At 45.3% G+C, this 19,921-nt stretch overlaps 1 protein-coding gene across 1 annotated transcript in view; it reads left to right on the top strand.

Annotated features, from left to right (window-relative positions):
- Positions 1-17,213, top strand: part of Smyd1 (SET and MYND domain containing 1) — a 28,838-nt gene extending 11,625 nt beyond the window's left edge. Inside the window, exons 3-10 of the mRNA XM_090336527.1 lie at positions 1,652-1,865; positions 4,122-4,252; positions 6,387-6,425; positions 10,303-10,492; positions 11,545-11,637; positions 13,142-13,305; positions 14,788-14,956; positions 16,779-17,213. Coding sequence (XP_090192653.1) covers positions 1,652-1,865; positions 4,122-4,252; positions 6,387-6,425; positions 10,303-10,492; positions 11,545-11,637; positions 13,142-13,305; positions 14,788-14,956; positions 16,779-16,937 — 1,159 coding nt within the window. The 3' untranslated portion in view covers positions 16,938-17,213. The remainder of the gene's footprint in view (positions 1-1,651; positions 1,866-4,121; positions 4,253-6,386; positions 6,426-10,302; positions 10,493-11,544; positions 11,638-13,141; positions 13,306-14,787; positions 14,957-16,778) is intronic.
- Positions 17,214-19,921: the final 2,708 nt, after the last annotated feature.

Here is a 19,921-nt window from a genome sequence, read left to right as displayed (position 1 = left end):
AAAAGAGCTTCTTACAAAGACCTGATGGTCCTTTATCCCAGTCATGCCCTTGGATCCACCAGGGAGAGCTGGGGGACTACAGCTATGGCCCCTGGTGAAGCAGGCCTAGGACTTAGAGGCTATGGGCTTCTGCACACTTCAGCTGCAGTTACTGCTTCCATCTCCTCCACTTCTTCTGCCTCATAACAAAGCAGTTTGTTAATTCAATGCATTTTGATCAGTGTCACCCCTTGTTCAACATTCTCATCCACCCCTTCCATATCCACTCCTTCTCTTGCCCTGTTGACTGCATGTTCCCCTCTTCTCTTTTTCATTTTGCTGGTCCTGGGTCTTGAACACAGGACCTGAGCACCAACCCTAAGCTTTTGTACTCAAAGCTTGGGCTCTACCACTTGAGTCACAGCTCTACTTCTGGCATTTTTAGTAGATAGCAGACTCACTCATGTAGGTCAACTCTCCAGAAATACCTCTGACCTAAAGATGAGACAACAAAAAGGGCCTGTGGTTTGCCAAGAGGTGTGAGTGGCTCTGATCAGGGCCCATCAGCTCCTCTCTGGCACCTGTCAGCACACAGAGGACGGTAGAAAGACACTGACACCAAAGTGTCCCTGGGTCACCGAATTCACTCTGTGAGGCTGTGCTGCCTGACAGTTAAAAAGCAAGACCTAATGGTGAAGCCTCGATGCTCTAGCCCCGGTCCTGTCTCACCTTCCCTCTCTTTCCCCAGGCCCTTCTGCTCTAGTCTGGCCAGGCCTCTTCCTGCTTCCTGAATAGGCTACGCCCCTGGCTACCTCTGGGCCATTGCTTATGCTGTCTAGCCCATAAGATTGTCTTCTCCACTTTCCCTCTATGGTCTCATTAAGCATTAGTTCCATTGGAGCTGTCCACTGAAGCCTATGATCTTAGCTACTCATGAGTCTGCTGAATATAGAGGTTTGGAACTGAGCCTGGATGGGCAGACAAATTTGAGAGCCCCATCTCCAATTAAATGGGGAAAAAAGAGATGGAATTGGAATTGTTGGCTCAAGTAGGAAAGCACCAGCCTTGGGCATAAAACTAATTAAGAGTGTGAGGTTCTGAGTTCAAGCTCTGGTACCAGTGCGCGTGCACATGCGTGCACGTATACACACACACACACACACATACACACACACACACACCCCACACACAGGATATGGATATCTGTAACCTTCTTTTGTCTTCCAAGTACCTCTGGAGGTGTGATAGAGAGTATTAAGACCAGGCACAACTTACCCCGCTCTCTATCAATAAGCCGTATGGTCAGGAGAGGCCCTGCCTGCTGCCCCTCTCCATGTCCCCAGGACCTGGGTGATCCAGTTCCAGCTCTCCACTCCTTTCTCCTGTACTAAGCCGCCTGCATCTTCTCGCTGTTCTTCCTTTCAGGCCAAGCCATTTATTTCTTCTCTGTCTTGTCACCTCCTTTATTTTCTGCCCAGCACTTGACACCACTCAAAACAAATTTGTTTACTGGCATCTCCTCAATCATAAGAAGCATCATGACAGGTTGTTTGTTTAGTTCAAGAGTCCCATACTGCCTGGTGTGCCTTATGTACTTGGTGTTTGTCCAATGCAGAACTGCAGGACCATGTGGTAGGCATAGCTTTTCAGACCAAGTCTGCTCTTTCCACAGACTGGCTGCCCGCATCATGTGGCGGGTGGAGAGAGAGGGCACGGGGCTCACCGAGGGCTGCCTGGTGTCGGTGGATGACTTGCAGAACCACGTGGAGAACTTTGGGGAGGAGGAGCAGAAGGAGCTTCGGATGGATGTGGACACGTTCCTGCAGTATTGGCCGTCCCAGAGCCAGCAGTTCAGCATGCAGTATATCTCTCACATTTTTGGAGTGGTATGGTCCTGGGCCCTGGTTCCTTGTCCTCCCTCCCTCCTCCAGCGCCTTCCTCTGCCCTCTTGTCAATGGCTAACCCAGGCAGCCAAGGACTGTTGAAATCTGCCCTGTACTTCTCAGATTTAGCTAAAATACGTGCTGGCCCTTCTGACAGAACCTTAAATGACCTAATTTAAAAAAAATCAAGCTGGATGCTGATGACTCACCCCTATAATCCTAGCTACTCAGGAGGCTGAGATCTGAGGATTGCCGTTTAAAGCCAGCTTTGGCAGAACAGTCCCCTTGAGACTCTTTATTTCCAACAAACTACTCAAACTGGAAGTAGTGCTGAGGTTCAAGTGGTAGAGCACTAGTCTTGAGCACAAAGAAGCTCAGGGATAGCGCCTAGGCCCTGAGTTCAAACCCCACAACTGACCAAAAAAAGTTTTGTTTTTTTTTTTAAGTTCTTAGGGTATGCTTTTTTTTTCTTTCTTTCTATCTTTTTTTTTTTTTTTTTTGGTGCCAGTCCTAGGGCTTGAACTCAGGGTCTGAGCACTGTCCTTGGGCTTTTTCCTCAAAGCTAGCACTCTGCCACTTGAGCCACAGCACCATTTCGGGCTTTTTCTATGTATGTGGTACCAAGGACTCAAACCCAGGTCTCTGTGCATGCTAGGCAAGCACTCTGCCACTAGGCCAAACTCCCAGCCCAGGGTATGCTTTCTTAATAAAACAGGGGCCATGGTGACAGCTGGCATTGTCCAGTCAAAAGGTTTCTTCCAGTCTACCTGCACTTTCTCAGTTTTTTCCTGAAAACAAAGACTTGGTCCTTATTATGGTCTACCATAATGGTCACTTAGAAAGAAGGCCCTTTTTCAAGTCTTCTAGGCAGGATGTTTGAGGAACATCAGTGAGTCAGGCTTTCCTGGCTGAAAGGACAGAGCAAACAGGGCCACAGGAGTTCAGGAGATGTGGGGAGCCTAGTGGATCGGGAGCCTGAGGCCTTGGGTTTTGTGGTGTGTGGGTGGGTCTGTGAGGATGGCTTGCATGTGGTGGGCCACACCTTACGTGGTGATGGTGATGGCACTGAAGAAGGAGGTTATAGTAACAGGAACAACAGCATAACAAATGCAGAAAAAAGGTAGAGATTTTTATTTTAAGAAGTCAGTTCATGCATTCATTCGGGTTGGGCAACTAAGGAAGAGCTGCAGCTTGTTCAAAGGCCTTCCTCTGACACAATTCCTTCTTGCTCAGGAAAGTTGATCTCTCATCTACAGGTTCATGCCTGTAATCCTAGTTACTCAGGAGGCTGAGATCTGAGGAGCACAGTTCAAAGCTAGACCCAGCTAGCTTTGAAAAGAATCTGTAAGACTCTTATCTCCAATTGACTACCAGAAAACCAGAAGTGGAACTATGGCTCAAAGTGGTAGAGCACTAGACTTGACCAAAATAAATCTCAGAGACAGCACCCAGGCCCCGAGGTCAAGCCCCAAGACTGACAAAAAAGACAAAAGAGATCTGATTAGATTAGGCCCACCCTTAACGGGGAGGACAGTCTGCTTTACACAAAGTTTGCCATTTAACATTAATCTTAGCCTCCAAAAATAGCTTCACAGAGGCATACATAATAAGGTTTCACCAAATAAACTGTCTAAGCACCATGAGCCATAGTGATATGCAAATGTGTCATCTCAGCTTCCCATGTGACATTTTTCTAGGCAATCTTTATCGTAAAAGGTAAGGTTAGTTTTTGTAATATTCTTATTTCATAGGCAGACCTGGAACTAGAGAAGTTTTGTAATCTGAAGGCTGCCTGATTAGCAGATGCCCAAGGGAGGTCTAGAAGCAATCTGCCTGGTGCTAAGGCCTCTACTTGTGCACTCATGTGTGTACACATGCACTTGACTGTACTGGAACACATAGACAAGTACATGACACACATGTGCACATACACACTGGCAGGCAAGTCGGCAGGAAACAAAGGCACAGAGCAGTCCTCCTGTAAAACCCAAATATGGAAAAAGGGATTCAACATTTCCATCTTTGGCCCTTTTAGAACATAGCCACTGAGAGCTTCCATAGTGGTGTTACCTTTTGTGGCGCTCATTTTGTTGGTTATTTGGAGTCCCACAGAGAGCAAGAGATTGTTTCCAGACTCTCTAAGCATCTCCGGGCCAACACGGAGTTTTCCAGGTTTCAGACTTCTGAAACACAACGTGGGCTGGTGCTCTGCCCAGTCGTCAGCTGCTGACTGTCTCTTTCATCCTTTCTTCTGGATAGATTAACTGCAATGGCTTCACCCTCAGTGACCAGAGAGGCCTGCAGGCAGTGGGTGTGGGCATCTTCCCCAACCTGGGCCTGGTGAACCACGACTGCTGGCCCAACTGTACAGTCATATTCAACAACGGCAAGTGAGTACTGCATCTGGGGTATGAGATGGGGAGGAGGACACTGGGTTCTCCATTGGTTCAGGAGTCAGACTTGAATCTGACCTTGAGCCATGGATATCCAGTGTTCAGCAACTCCAAATCTCATTCTAGATTAACTGTGGCTGGGAGAGGAAAACTGAGGTGGAGAGTAGGGAATGCCACTGGGATCAGTTTTAAATATGTGTGTTTCTCGAGGCAGCTTTAGTGTGTTGGACAAACCTGTAATGACTACTCTATAAACCTGAAGCTTGTGATTACTTATCTAGAAACTACACCAGTGAATGATTAAGAAGGACCTGGCAAAAGAATATGCTGGAAGGTACATTCAAAGGTGTCTATCCACAGAGAGTTTAATGAAAACAACAGAAATATACACAGGATTTAGGAATTGAACAAGAACGGCAATCAGTCAAGGTCTATAGCACAGGAGGCCAGAGAACAAAGGAGACTGGGCTATGTGGCCCTCACAATCTAGCCCTCTGCCCTGAGGATGACACAAATGAAGGACCTGAGGATGGGACACAAATGGAGAGGGATGAATTGAAATGCTGAGTGCCTGTATTTCTGCCCCTCTCCTCCAGTCCTGGGGCTTGAACTCAGGGCCTGGGCACTGTCCCTGAGCTTTTTGTTCAAGGCTAGCTTTCTACCACAATACCACTTCTGGACTTTTCTGTTTATGTGATACTGAGGAATCTAACCCAGGGCTTCACGCATGCTAGGCAAGCACTCTACCACTATGCCACATTCCCAGCCCCAAGCACCTGGTTTTGTCCATGGCTCAAATTGGAAAAATCTAAGGAAGGAGGTCTGAACTATATTTATTGCTTTTGCTCTTAGAGATGATCTCTGGGTCATTTGACTGGACTTCATGGAATCATCCAACAGACCTGTAGTCCATGTTTAGCCTAGTTAGCAGAGGGCAAATTCAATTTAGTAATATACAGGGTCCAACTTTCTAGATGGCCTTCCTTAAGTGATGGGGTCCTAGGCTCTTCTTGTCACTATGTGTAACCATTGACCTTTCTTCAGGTCATTTTTGGCATGTGTGCTTTGGCTTCTTTGCATTTATTTGGGATTCTTGGTTTTTGTATAAGAGAAGTGGTCTTCACAGCCACTGCCTAGCTGCCTGGAAATAACCCTGAACATAGTATTGGGGGCCTAATTCTAACTCCAACAATTTCTACACATTGCCTGTGTGACCCAATCAGTCTCCATTTGCAATGAAAATTCTCCCTAAGATACTCTCATTCCCAAAATATTCATCCCCAAGAAGCCATGTTAAATCATCCAGGATGCTTGTCAATGGGACAAGAACAACACTTCTTAGCATCGTAGGTTGTCTCTTAACAGTCTTTCTGTCTCTGTCTCTCTGTCTCTCTCTCTGTCTCTCTGTCTCTGTCTCTGTCTCTGTCTCTCTGTCTCTCTCTCTCCAGTACCTGAGCTTGAAGTCAGAGTTTGGACTCTGCCCCTTTGCTTTTTTTGCTCAAGGCTGTCATTCAACCACTTGAGCACAGCTCCACTTTTTGATTTTTGCTGGTTAATTGGAAATAAAAAGTCTCATAGACTCAGATCTTAGATCTCAGCCTCCTACATAGCTAAGACTATAGGTGTTAGCCACAAACACCCAGTATGACAGTTTCATTAGCTTCCAACAGGTGAGACACAGAAGCCCAGGGAGGGGAAGTCATGCGTTCTATGCCAAGAAACTTTTTTTTTTTTTTGGCCAGTCCTGGGCTTGAACTCAGGGCCTGAGCACTGTCCTTGGACTTCCTCAAGGCTAGCGCTCTACCACTTGAGCCTCAGCACAACTTCTGGCTTTTTTCTAGGTATGTGGTACCGAGGAGTCGAACCCAGGTCTTCATGCATGCTAGGCAAGCACTTTAACCACTAGGCCAAACTCCCGGCCCTGCCAAGAAACTTTTAATCTAGCACTTCGCATTCCAAATCCAGGGTAATTCCTTGATATACCAGATTGCATTCTGCTGTATGAGCCTTGCTAGGAGGGGCTGGGATAATTACCAGGATGGCCAAGGCTTTGACTGTGTGACCCACGATGCTATGCACCAGGTTAGCCGATAGTACTGACTTGCATTCGGGTGTCTGTTTTGTCTTTCAGTCATGAGGCAGTGAAATCCATGTTTCACACCCAGATGAGGTGCGTCAGTCTTTTCCAGCATCCCTGTCCCTCTGACCCATGTCCCTCACTTGCCTGGTTTGCTGGGACCACCCCTCACTCATGTCACTGGCTGTCATCCATCTGTCATATCCTGCACTCCAGTGTCTGGTCTTCATTGAGTGATGACATAGTTTTAATGCATTGAAATTAACCATTGATTTCTCACCCACCCACCACTGCCTGCCTTGCCTTTGTTTTCTTGTGCTTCCTTTCTTTCTCATGTTTTTCACTTCCTCAGCCTCTCAGCATGAATCCTCTAGTCTGGACCACCTTAGCAAAGCCCTGTTATTACCCTGAACTGCTGTTGCTATTGACTTACTAAAGGACTGTGTTTATAACTTCAAATTTTTACCTAGACTGTGCTCTGAGAAGAGCACTCATAACTATGATATTTTGGTAAACATGCTTGCACGCTTACTGTTTTTGGAAATTGCATTTAGGTGGCATTTTACTTGTGTGTGTGTGTGTGTGTGTGTGAGAGAGAGAGAGAGAGAGAGAGAGTGTGTGCACGCGCACGTATGTGTGCATGCACTATAACTGGGGCTTGAACTCAGGGCCTTGTCTTCTCACTTGATTTCACTCAAGACTGCTGCTCTACCACTTAAGACACATTCCACTTCTGACTTTTTGCTGGTTAACTGGACATAAGGTTCTCGTGAACTTTCTGTCTAGATTGGCTTCAAACAGTGATCCTTAGATCTCAGCCTCCTGAGCAGTGAGGATTACAGGAGTGAGCCACTGATGCCTATATTACTTTTTACTTTTTGTAATAACAATATGGCCACTGATGGGTCTTTTGCTTAGCCTGGTCTTTGGTTTAGGGACAAAATAGTGCATGCTTTGGAGAGAGGTGGGAATGGTTGAAGCATCTGTGTCAAGTTCTGCATGTGACTTAGAATGTATGGCATTGTCTCCTGAGCTTGGGTTTCACGCTTGTAAAGGGAAAGTCAAGACTGGGTCAGCATCTCTAGGGACTTTTCTAGTTCTAAATCTCTGTGGCTTCCTGATCTCTGGAAGCAACACTTAGTCACCTACTTGTACTCCGTTTGCTGAATTATAGAATTGCAGTGTTGGAGGTGGAAGAGCTCTGGGTCTGGCGTGGGGAAATGATTACCCACAGAAGCTAATTAGAGGAAGGGCTTGTGCTGAAACCTTCCTCTCCCAACTACTACAATGCCTATTTTAAACACAGTTTGTCAGCCCTCACCAAGTAAGGTGGTCCCTAATTTAAGATATTTTTGCTCAATTAATGAAAGCACTTGATTATATAATAAGCCTTGCGTTAAGTAATTTTGTTCAATTAATTAAATGACTGCATTTAAGGCAGGTTGGGATCTGCTATGATGTTTGGCAGGTTAGACATATTAAATACATTTTCAATTATTTATGTTTCCAATTTATGGGTTGTAATTGTGGACCCACACACCTGTATATGACAATGCATGGACCTAGATGCATTTCTCATATTTAAATTATTTCAAGTTAATTTAGTTTTGGAAACTCTTTAATACCATTTGAAGAATCTGCCAAACTCCAGCCATGCAGCCTCCACACTTTCCCCAGAGCGGCTCACATAGAGCTACTTAGGATAGTCATAGATTCCTAGAAGGTAGCCGATTGGCTATATTTCTTTTTCCATGCATGTATCACAGAAAAGAAACAGCTGGAAACTGTCAGGCAAGACTGGTGTGACTTGTGGAAGCATGAATGACACCTGTCTTCTCATCCTGTCTCTGTTGTCCAAGTGCTGTGAGACCTTCAGAGAAGTTGCTTACCTCTCTGGTGTCAGTGGCCCTGTGTGTGAAATGAGTCTGGGGCTTAGAAATATTGAGAGATGTAATGGGAATCAGTGCGCCTTCCTCTTCTGTGTGTGTGTGTGTGTGTGTGTGTGTGTGTGTGTGTGTGTGTGTGTTTAAATCTCTTTAGTATCCACTCCTGCCTGAATTAGGACTGGGAAAGAAAGAAAGGAAAGAAAAGGGAGTGGGGCATGGCTCAAGTGGTTAAACACCTGTCTAGCAATTGCAAAACTCTGAGTTCCAAGTCAAGTACTAAAATAAATAAATAAATAAGCAAATAAATCAGAACAGAAAGTGAACAAATATTTAGATTTTCCCAGGCTCTTCCTCAGTTTTGATACAAATTTACCTCATTAATGGCATGTCAGTATATTTCACGTAAAGGATTTTTTTTGTCAGTCTTGGGGACTGAACTCAGGGCCTGAGCACTGTCCTTGAGGTTTCTCAAGGCTAGAACTCTACCACTTGAGCCACAGTACCACTTCCAGCTTTTTTCTATGTATGTGGTACCAAGGAATCGAACCGGGGTCTTCATGCTGGCTAAGCAAGCAGTCTACCACCAGGCCAAATTCCTGGCCCTAAAGGAAGTTTTTAGTTATTTATTTAGTTAGTTATTTATTGTGTGACAGAATCTTACTATGTAGTCTAGACTGGCTCTGAACTTGGGATTCTCTTCCCTCAGTCTCCCAAGTGCCTAGATTACAGGTGTTCATCAACCACAGCACCTGGTTCAGAGAAAAGGATTGTGGGCATAAGTGATCAGATGCTTTCCTTAGTTTCATCTCAAAAGACATGGAAAGGGGGACTTTGGGGACTCTGCCCTGTCTTTTACAGGCATCTAATTTAACCTTTCTGAAAGGTAAAGAAATGACCAGTGATCTTTGTCAGATGCCATCTCTAGTCTCTATTCTGCTACTTGCTCTCTGGAAGTTGCTTTCCCACTGAACAGTGGAACCAGGTGCCTGGGGGAGTGAGAGGACACAGAGCACAGCATAGGACTCAGCTTGCAGGCCTTGTCTGCCCTTGTGGTGGGAGGTGCATGGCCAAGGGGCTCTGGCCTGGTCTCCTCCTGTCTGGCTTAGGGGAATAGCCATTCTTTCAGAGAGCTTTTTATCTCTGTTGCATTCTGTATTCTTCCGAGGTAAGCAGAGTAGTGTTATGGGTAATTTGGTCAGATCTTGAGTGGAAGGCAATTAAGATTTGCCATACACTATTGCTAATCACCTTCAACCATTAAGCCATTTCTCCTAAAAAGCACAAATGTGGACAATGTAGCAGGCTACGGATTCAGCCTTTTTAAATTTAAATGCCTTCACTGATCTCAAGCAGGCATAGGTTTCCTGACTTGATACAGAACATGAAATTAGACTGAAGTATAAAGTGTGAGGGTGTCAAAGTTAGAAACAGAATTAGCCAAGATTGTGGGCAAGTAAATGTATGTTTCTGAGGGAGTAGCCTCCTAACGAACCATTAATAAATTATAGATCTTCTCTTGCTTGAGATTTTCATGTTATTATTTTTTCTTCCCTGGTTACACATAATCAGTGTAATCAGCTAAGTGTACATGGATGATTGTAGGCATGGAAGCTGTGTGATCTTTTTTTTTTTTTTGCCAGTCCTGGGCTTGAGCTCAGGGCCTGAGCACTGTCCTTGGACTTTCTCAAGGCTAGAGCTCTACCACTTGAGCCTCAGCACCACTTCCGGCTTTTTTCAATGTATGTGGTACCGAGGAATCGAACCCGGGTCTTCATGCATGCTAGGCAAGCACTTTAACCACTAGGCCAAACTCCCGGCCCAGCTGTGTGATCTTTATAAACAAGTCCAGCCCTCTACTGAGATTCTATTAGAGCTGATTCCACAAACAAATAAACAAGCAACCTCACAGAATGTAGCAGACTTAAATAGTGTGGAGAGTGGAATAATTTAGAGAACTGTGCTTTAGGCCACATTTCCACACGTCAGGGAACACGTTTGTATTTGAGACTTGACTCCTGGAAGCCTTGCAGAGCCCAGGTGCCATGCTGCTGTGCCTGCACTTTTTCCTTTTTACCCTGCTCTAGAATTGAACTCCGGGCCCTGGGCAAGATCTGTGAAGGAGAGGAGCTGACAGTGTCCTACATCGACTTCCTCAATGTCAGCGAGGAGCGGAAGAAGCAGCTGAAGAAGCAGTACTACTTTGACTGCACATGTGAGCACTGTCAAAAAGGGCTGAAGGATGACCTCTTCCTGGGGGTGAAGGAAGACCCCAAGGTACACGCCTCTCTGCTGCTGGGTATTTGTGGCTGTCTTCTTCAGGAGCCACAGCTAAGCAATGGGCCTGTACCGTTTGGGGAGGAGGCATGGGGTGGTGCACAGAGCAAAGTATTTGATGGGTCCTAGCTAGTGACCTGACACTACATTGACTAATGGTTTCCATGTAAAGAATCAGTCAGTCTTCTCATCCTTCTCATCCACTACATGATATTATGAGGAGTAAACAAACTGAGATAAATAAAATGATATATAAAATGAGTGCGTGGCTCATACCTGTAATCTTAGCTACTCAGGAGGCTGACTTCTGAGGACTGTGGTTTGAAACTAACTTGAGCAAGATAGTTTGTGAAATTCTCATCTCCAATTAATCACCAAAAATTTAGATGGGAAGCTGTGGATCAAAGTGGCAAAGCACTAGGTTTGAGTGAAAAAGCCCAGGGCCAGAGTTCAAGACCCATGACCGACAAAGCAACAACAACATCAACAAATAACAAAAACAGATGATTACTAAGACAGAAGAATTTGGATGACTGTAATCCTAAGAGCGTTCTCTGATGAGCTCCAAGGGAAAACTGGAGCTTGATTTCTAATCAAGTCTTCAAGCTTTGTGTTTTATTCTATGGTTGCTAGTTTCATGGGTTAAAGATGAAAAACACAAGAGGTGTCTTCAGTATGTGTGGTTAACTTGAAGCAAAGAGATGGAATGGCAATTATATCAGGTGACACATCTGAATCCCAAATGCTAGAGAAAACACATCAAGGAATCAATATCAATTTTAGTACTTGAGTCCAAAACCTCAAAAGTGAGTCCAGACTGGGATTGGTCAACTAAGCAAGGTTCTGGAATGTGATCTAGAAAACAACATGTGTTAGAAGAGTGAAGAGGAAGCTGGAAAACCACTGAGGTCTTTAGCTCACTTGAGTTGAGATATTCAGAACGAGAAAGACATCCATCTTGACTTACATTGAATGTAACTCAATGGCTACTCAGAGACAGAATGAGTTTCTTTGCTAATACGTCTCCATCTCGGTGTCTCTTTCTTTTTCAGCCCTCACCTGAAGTGGTGAAGGAGATGATACAATTCTCAAAAGACACATTGGAAAAAATAGATAAGGCTCGCTCTGAGGGTTTGTATCATGAGGTAAGAAGACTTTACAGGGAAGGTAAAAGGGGGCAGGCTTGAGGATGGATATAGATGGGGCTCTCTAGTTAAGTGAGGATTTGGGGTGATGATAGGGAAGATACTGAACAGGTTGTTTTGCTGGAAAATGCACCTTATGAAACATGACTCGTTATGCCTTTAAACGTTCAATACCTGTGAGAGATGTGTTCTCAATGACTGCTTAGTCCACTGAAACTAGATCTGAGGAGAGCAGAGGCAGCCTGACCAGTATGCTTGAGGCATTTGTGACAGTTCAGGTGGCATTGAAAACAGAGGGATGGCTGTGACAATGGGACACACTGAGAGTCGGTTGCTTGCTTCCCTATAACTGGATTCCCATATGAATACAATTTCCCATTTGTAACAACCAGGCATTTAACTTGGGCTCTGAATGCACCAGGGACTCACACCTGGATGCGCACTGTACTCACCTTTGAGAGCTCCTCATTGCCAGACCCCTACCCAGAACAACTTTACCAGGATTCTTAGAGTGGGACCCACCTTCTCTAGACTTTTAAAGCTCTCAGGTGATTTCAATGTGCAGTCAAAATTGAAGGCCAAACATGAGCTTTCAGAGAAGTTGCTTGGAATGAACCTGGTGGAAGTTAATTTCTGTGTCTAACACCTTCAAGGTAGGACTCATCCGGTCTACAGACAAACACAGGGACCATCAATTGGTACGTTTTTCCTCTCCAATATTAGCTGCCAGTAGGACATGACAATATATGAGGTTATTTTTTTCTTCATTTTTATTTGCTTTTCTCTTTGCTCTCCTCTTTGCTCTCTTCTTTTCTTTGCACAAGCATGACTCTTTCCTGAGGTGACCGACCCAGGACATACTTCTTTCTTCCTAGCAGTTCTTTCAGGTTAAATGAAGTCGGTGAATGAAGTGCTATAATATGGTTAGTTGATGTCAAGGGTAGAGTTAGGAGTTATACTAATCAGTGTACTTCCATAGGCCTCATCCCTCTCTCTTCTTTCCTCTTCATGTCTACCTTACAGTATCACCATAGCCAGGCAATCAAACCTTTAACATGTGGGCCTTGGCGGATACTTAACCAAATCATAGTAATGTATTTTCACTGTGTACCTATTTGCATATTTATGTATATATACATATGTATATGTGTATAACTATATACACACGCACATACATTTTGAAAGCTTCTAACTCTGCCATATCATCCTCGATCCCATATTTCCCTTCCCATCCCTCTGTCTTAGCCAGACACGGCCATTTAGCTGTGCAAAACACAAGCCTGGCTGTCCTATCTCTGTCATCAATATTCCCAACCTTCAAAGAGCAAAGTGTCTAAGCGCTAGGATGTAGCATAGTGACAAAAGTGTTTGCCTAGCAGGTACAACATCCTGGTACAAAAACCACAACAAAAAAGAATGAGTGCCCAGTGTTGTCTTGACATATGGTCTGGGAAGTGAGCGTGTACTCTGGTGCAGTGGTGATAGACAGACTTTCTCACTCCAGGTTGTGAGGCTGTGCCGGGAATGCCTGGAGAGGCAGGAGCCAGTGTTCGTCGATACCAATCTCTACACACTGAGGATGCTGAGCATGGTGTCAGAGGTCCTCTCCTACCTGCAGGCCTTCGAAGAGGCTGCACACTATGCCAAGAGGATGGTGGATGGCTACATGTAGGTGATGATCCCGGGTCTCCTGGAAGCATGTCTATTCCAGGGATGGCAAATGGATCACACACACACACACACACACACACACACACACACACACACACACACACACACACAGCTGCCCTTCCAGCTGCACCCACAAGCAGGCATCACAGTAATCAGTCATGGCCGTGTTTTCAACGGAATCTTTTTATTGTGCTTCTCCAAACACGAATGGCAGTTAGAATGGATCATCCAGATGAAGCCTATTAGTCATCGCTGTTCATGTGTTATTTAAGTGACTTTCTGCTTTCTTTTTTCTTTTTTTGGTCAGTTGTGGGGCTTAACCTTGAGGCCTGGGCCTCGAGTTGTCCCTGAGCTCTTTTGCTCAGGGTTTGTGCTCTAACCATTCTGAGCCAAAGTGTCATTTCCAGTTTTCTTGTAGTTAACTGGAGACAAGAATCTCATGAGCCACGTGCCAGTGACTCATGCCTGCACTCCTAGCTACTCTGGAGGCTGAGATCTGAGGACTGTGGTTCAAAGCTAGCCTGGGCTGGGAAGTCCATGAGACTCTCATCTCCAATTAATCACAGAAAAAGCGAGAAGTGGTGCTGTTACTGGCCTTGAAGAGTGCTAGCCTTGAACAAAGGGAGCCCAGGAGCCTAGGAATGATGTCCAGGCCCAGAGTTCAAGCCACAGGACTGGGCAAAAAAAAAAAAAGTCCTACAGACTTTCCTGTCCACCGCCCCCCCCCGCCCCCCCCGGCTTTGAATAGCTAGGATTATAGGTGTGTGCCACCAACACCCTGCTGCTTTTTATTTTTTTTCATTTTATTTACTTTTGTGCTTTTTACTTTTACAGTTTGAGCTCAGAGCTTCATGCTCTCATTTAGCTTTTTTTTACCTAAGTCTGGCTCTCTACCACTTGAGCCACACCTCTGCTTCCAGCTTTTTGCTGGTTAATAGGAGATACACTCTTCATGAACTTTTCTGTCCCGGCTCAGTCTAGAACCTAATTTTTCAGAGTTCATCCCCTGAATTTGTAGGATTACACTAGTCACTAGCACCCCACTTTCACTGGGGTTACTTTTCATATAGGATCTCATTTCCTACCAGTACACACATGAAAATACAGTACTGTCCTGAGAGGAGGACATCTAAGTTATTTTTTCCCCTTGACCTTCACGTCACTTCTCTGGGAAGTGGGCTGAGGTGCTTCAGAGGGTGCCAGCCTCCAATGCTCAAGCTCAGAATCCAATCCTGGGCCCCTTCTCCAAAGATAAGTTGTCTTAGTAGCCTAGGCTGGCGCCCAAGTGCTCCGTGTTATTGTGTGGGATACCTCAGTCCTTTGTCCCTTAGTGCCCTCTACAGGCAAAGAACGCCTCACGGCAGTAGCAGGAGGAGCAGGTGCACTGCAGATGCACTTAGTCTATGAAAGCACTATACGAGTTGTTAAGTGAGGTGCAGATGTAAGGGTGATTGATGACTGCTTGCTGTGATCCTGCAGGAAACTCTACCACCACAACAATGCCCAGTTGGGCATGGCTGTCATGAGAGCAGGGCTGACCAACTGGCATGCTGGTAACATCGAAGTAGGGCATGGGATGATCTGCAAAGCCTATGCCATTCTCCTGGTGACACATGGTCCCTCCCACCCCATCACCAAGGACCTAGAGGCAAGTAGCAAATTGGGATGGGATGTCCCTGCCTTGTCTGAGCACCTGAGCTGAGCATTGTTCTCAGGCTGCCAGCTAGACCGAAAGGAAACTTGTAAAGGCTTTGGCCCTTGTTTACAAACACAGAAATGAGGCCCAGAGAAGGGAAGTAATCTGTCTATAGATACCTAGTGCGCTGATGACAGAGCTGAGGTTTGAACCCCAAGTTTCTTGTATCCATGATGACTCCAAGCCTGAACTAAGGAAATGTGTGAGTGTATGTGTGTGTGTGTACACATGTGCAAGTGTGTTCATGTGCTCCATTGGCCATCTATATTAGCAAATACTTGGTGATCATAGGCTCAGATAATCAGGATTAATCAGAATGCTTCATATTCACAAACAGATACATTGAATGGAAACTTCTTTGCACAACTGCTTAAGGATAATAAAAATAAACTAATAAGCCCCCTCTAGATAAACAGAAAACAGAAAAAAATTGGGATGGAATAATAGCTTGTGAAATTGTCTAGTCTTCTGATTTTGCAAATATCAAGTGGATGAGCCTAAAAGATTGCAATGAGGTTCAATGAGTTGAACTCAGGGCCAAGCGCTTGCTAGGTTGTCACTCTGCCACTTGAGTTATACCATCAGTCCAGCCTTTTGCTGGTTAATTTGGAGATAGGATCGAGCACTCTTTTGCCCAGGCTGGCTTCAAAACATGATCCTCTACATCTGAGCCTCCTGAATAGCTAAAATTTTAAGCGTGATCCACTGGCACTCGTAGTGTGTAAGTAGTGTGATCTTAAAAGCTACTGATTCCCTTTGTGCTTTGAAGGGCTACTTGCTTGGACAAGCTGTTCCCAGGGGATGCAGACAGGGGAAAGCAGGCAGATGTTGTCATAAAATGCATTGAAGAGTGGCTCCATTTAGAATTAGTATGAACTCAGGTGTTTCTGTCCTTTTCCTAATCAGTTCTCCAGTTTCTTCATCTATAAAATGGAAATAATAACCCAGCTCTCAAAATAGATGGGAGGACTAAATGGTGGGCAGAAAGGGGAAAATTACTAACGTCATACCCAATAGATTAAGCTTGTCAAAAGTGCTCTTTGGGGGCCGAGTGTGTGGCCTACTGGTAGAGTGCTTGTCTAGCATGCATGAAGGTGCAGGTTTGATTCCTCAGTACCACATACATAGAAAAAGCCAGAAGTGGTGCTGTAGCTCAAGTGGTGGAGCTCTAGCCTTGAGAAAGCCCCAGGACGGTGCTCAGGCCCTGAGTTCAAGCTCCAGGACTGGCAAAAAAGTGATCTTTGTCAGTCTTAACCTCTGTAGAATCCTCAGCAACTTAACAATATCTGGTATTTGATGAATAGTTGAATGGACACATAGGGGAAAAAGATTTTTTTGTGTGTTCTGTATCCTATAGTTTCTCCAACCCACTATAAGGCACAAAGGAATCTTATCTGTTTCTGGAGAACAAGACTGAAGTGATTACATGCTTGGCTTGAGGTCCTAGAATATGATCTTAGGTTCAACTCTAGGTGCCCATTTGATAGTTTCTGAGAATAAACATTCTCTGCCCCAAACAGTCCCTCCAGCTGCTCTCTCAGGGGTCTGACTCATTCTCCCTAATAAAAAGGGGCACACTACCCAAGACATAGAACGACAGTGTGTGTGTGTGTGTGTGTGTGTGTGTGTGTGTGTGTGTGTGTGTGTTTGTGTGCATGTGTTCTAAAGAAGCAGGAATGAATGTCTGTGGCTGGGAGTTATTTACTGTAAGGTAGGTCAGGGACCATGCCCTGAAGGCTTGTTATATTGCTCATGGTGGATCTGTGTCCTACAGGGAATGCGGATGCAGACAGAGATGGAGCTGCGTATGTTTCGCCAGAATGAATTCATGTACCACAAGATGCGCGAGGCTGCCCTGAACAACCAGCCCATGCAGGTCATGGCAGAGCCCAGCAATGAGCCAGCCCCAGCTCTGTTCCATAAGAAGCAATGAGAACTGTTGTGGGGTGGGGTGATCTGGCTAGGGAGCTGGAGACTCTGGAGATTCTGGAGGTAGTGAGTCTTCAGAAAGGAAGTTAGGGTTCTGCTCAACCTGTGGCAGTGGGAATGCATTGCCCTGAATTTCCCACTGTCATTTTCAAGTCAACTTAGCTCTACCACATCCCAGCACAACTTTTCCAAATAATATATTTATTGAGTACTAGGATATGGCATCTCATAAAGAAGCTCCAAAGGTAGTTGTGTGGGGGTGGGGCAAAATGTAATCAATAAAAACACAATGCAATATTAAATGCGGCAAACTATATGGAGAGAGTGATGCAGAGAAGGTCATGATGAGTGGGTGTGTGTGACACAGTGTCTGTGTCGAGGAGGGGTTGACATCTGAGCTGGGGGTGGCAGGTGCCTGGAGACACCGGTGGCTGCTTGCCTCTGTGGGTGCCTGTGTGGCTCTCTCTTTCCCCATGTTCTGGAAGAGATGAGAGCATACTCTAAGATGGTAGGTGTCTCATTTCCTCAGGCTGATGGGGTGAACTTGTCTGGCCACTTGGGCTCTACTCAGACTTGAAATTCTTTCAGGATGCTGCATGAATTGGTGGTGAACTTGTCCAAATCACCTGAGGATTTGAGAACTCATTCTAGAATATACAGGGAGAGCCCTTCCTACTCTCATCCCCACCCCTTGGAGTTCCTTGCCCTGTGGGGGCTACTTGGATGAAATCTGAGAGTTTCATGGCCTAGGGTTTTCATGGCCTAGTGGGAGTTTCATTCCTAGCAGAAATGAGAAGCCTTTTCAGGGTGAAGCTGAGAGGAAGATGGAATCACACGTACCTGATGAACTCGGGTCCAGAGGAATTTGCTCTTGCTTACTTGAGACTGAGCGGTCATTATTGGTGTGGACATCATCGCTGCCTCCATTGTCAGTAGGGAATAGTTATTACTTCCCTTGATTTCTTTTTCTGTCTGTGCCCTGAGGATTTCTGCCCTTCTCTTTGGAAAGAACACTTGTGCCCACCTAGATTCAGATTGGCTCAGAGATATGAGCCATCTATTTTCACTTGCTGGAGGTGGATTTGCATAGGAGATGTGAAGGTCTTGGGAGTCAATCTATCCCAGGAATGGCCTCATATTCTCTGGGACCCTGACTTCACATTGGTGTTTTTGGGAGCCCAGAACAAAGTCCTTTATTTGGGGATGCCACCAAAACATGTATACAGTCTTGGGCCATCTTTGAAGCCAGAGTGCACCCTAACATTCTAAAGTCAAGTGATCCCACCAAGCCCTACATTTATCACTGCCTAAGATGTTAACTCTTCCCTTTGAATCTTGCCACTAAATGAAATCCCTGCCAACAGGACACTTCTTCAAAGAATATTTATTTGGTTCTTCTGTGAACCTCCTTTCTTCAGGCTTAAGGGCAACTCATGGATCCCAACTGGCACATTCACACCATCACTCTTCTTCCAAAATACGACACCTCCCTCAAAGCCCTCATCCTTTTGTTCTGTTTTCTGCCTACCCATTTGTCTTTCTCTCATATTCATGGTCATTTTCCCAGCTTACTAAAATTTGTTGTCTTTAGTTAATGATGCTCTGAGCCTGTACTCTTCCTCCACTCCTTCTTTCTTGGACCAGTAGAATGGAGAAGGGGCAGAGTGGGCGAACAGGTCTCTTTCCCATCAAATTTAACCTCTGTCTCTGCCCTAGAACCCTGGCTGTCCTTGAGACCTAGTTCCATGATTGTTCCTTCTCTATACTGAATTCTTGGCACTTTTCGTCTTCTTTAAAATGTAGTCAGTGAACATACTGAGGGATTTTGGATCATAATCTTTGTAACCAACTGTATTTTCTACTTGTACAGTTTTATCTGCTCTGTGTGTGTGTGTGTGTGTGTGTGTGTGTACACCTGTCCCTGGGCTTGAATTTAGGGCCTAAGCACTGTCCTTGAGTTTGTTTTTTTTTTCTCAAAGCTAGCACACAGCTCTACTTCTGGCTTTTTGGTAGTTTATTGAAGGTAAACGTCTCATGGAGCCTGGGTACTAGTGGCTCACGCCTGTAATCTTAGCTACCCAGAAGGCTGATATATGAGGATCATGGTTCAAAACCAGCCTGGGCAGACAGGAAAGTCCATGAGACTCATATCTCCAGTTAACCACACGAAAACCAGAAGTGATGCTGTGGCTCAAAGTAGTGGAGCACTAGCCTTGAGTTCCGAAGCTCAGGAATAGTATGCAGGCCCTGAGTTCAAGCCCTATGACCAACCACAAAAAGAGTCTCATGTACTTTCCTGCTGAGGCTGGCTTTAAACTGTGATCTTCAGCTCTCAGCCTCCTGAGTAGCTAGTATGATAGTCATGAGCCATTGGCACTGACTCCATTTTTTTTTAAGCCACTGAAGACTGGCTTCCATTTTTACTTCTTACCTAAAATCTCTCTGCCCAGTGTTCCTACTGCTCTAGCTTCTTGCTTATGTGGCTGACCAAGAATGAACATGCCGAGCCTCCCTGAAGATCCTGCCACATCTGGGGTTTCTGTCAGGGACACCTGAGCTGACAATCTAAGGTCTGTGTTCAGGGTGAGGATCCCCCTTCAGGCCTGATGTGGTAGGTTGAAACACATAGACAATTCCAAATTTGTAGATGGTCTGTGTTTGAAACCAACAGCAAGAGCTGCGGAGGTAACTCCATGGTAGAACACTTGCCTAGAATGCCTGAGGCCCTAGGGTTAATCCTAGCACCACACATACACGTATTCAAATCCAACGGTACCATCAATGAGAAGCTATCAAGAAGAAACAATAGGGACCAGGAGTGTGGCCTAGTGGCAGAATGTTTTCCTAGCATGCACAAAGACCCGGCTTTGATTCCTTGGTGCTGTGGCTCAAGTGGTAGAGTTCTGGCCTTAGAAAGTCCAAGGACAGTGCTCAGGCCCTGAGTTTAAGCCCCAGAACTGTCAAAAAAATTAAAAAAAGAAACAATAC

The sequence above is a fragment of the Megascapheus bottae genome, chromosome 7 (assembly GCF_031878675.1).
Source record: "Megascapheus bottae isolate mThoBot1 chromosome 7, mThoBot2.hap1, whole genome shotgun sequence".
Taxonomy (NCBI): domain Eukaryota; kingdom Metazoa; phylum Chordata; class Mammalia; order Rodentia; family Geomyidae; genus Megascapheus; species Megascapheus bottae.
Note: the sequence above shows the minus strand (reverse complement) of the source record. Positions and strands in the feature narration are given on the sequence as shown.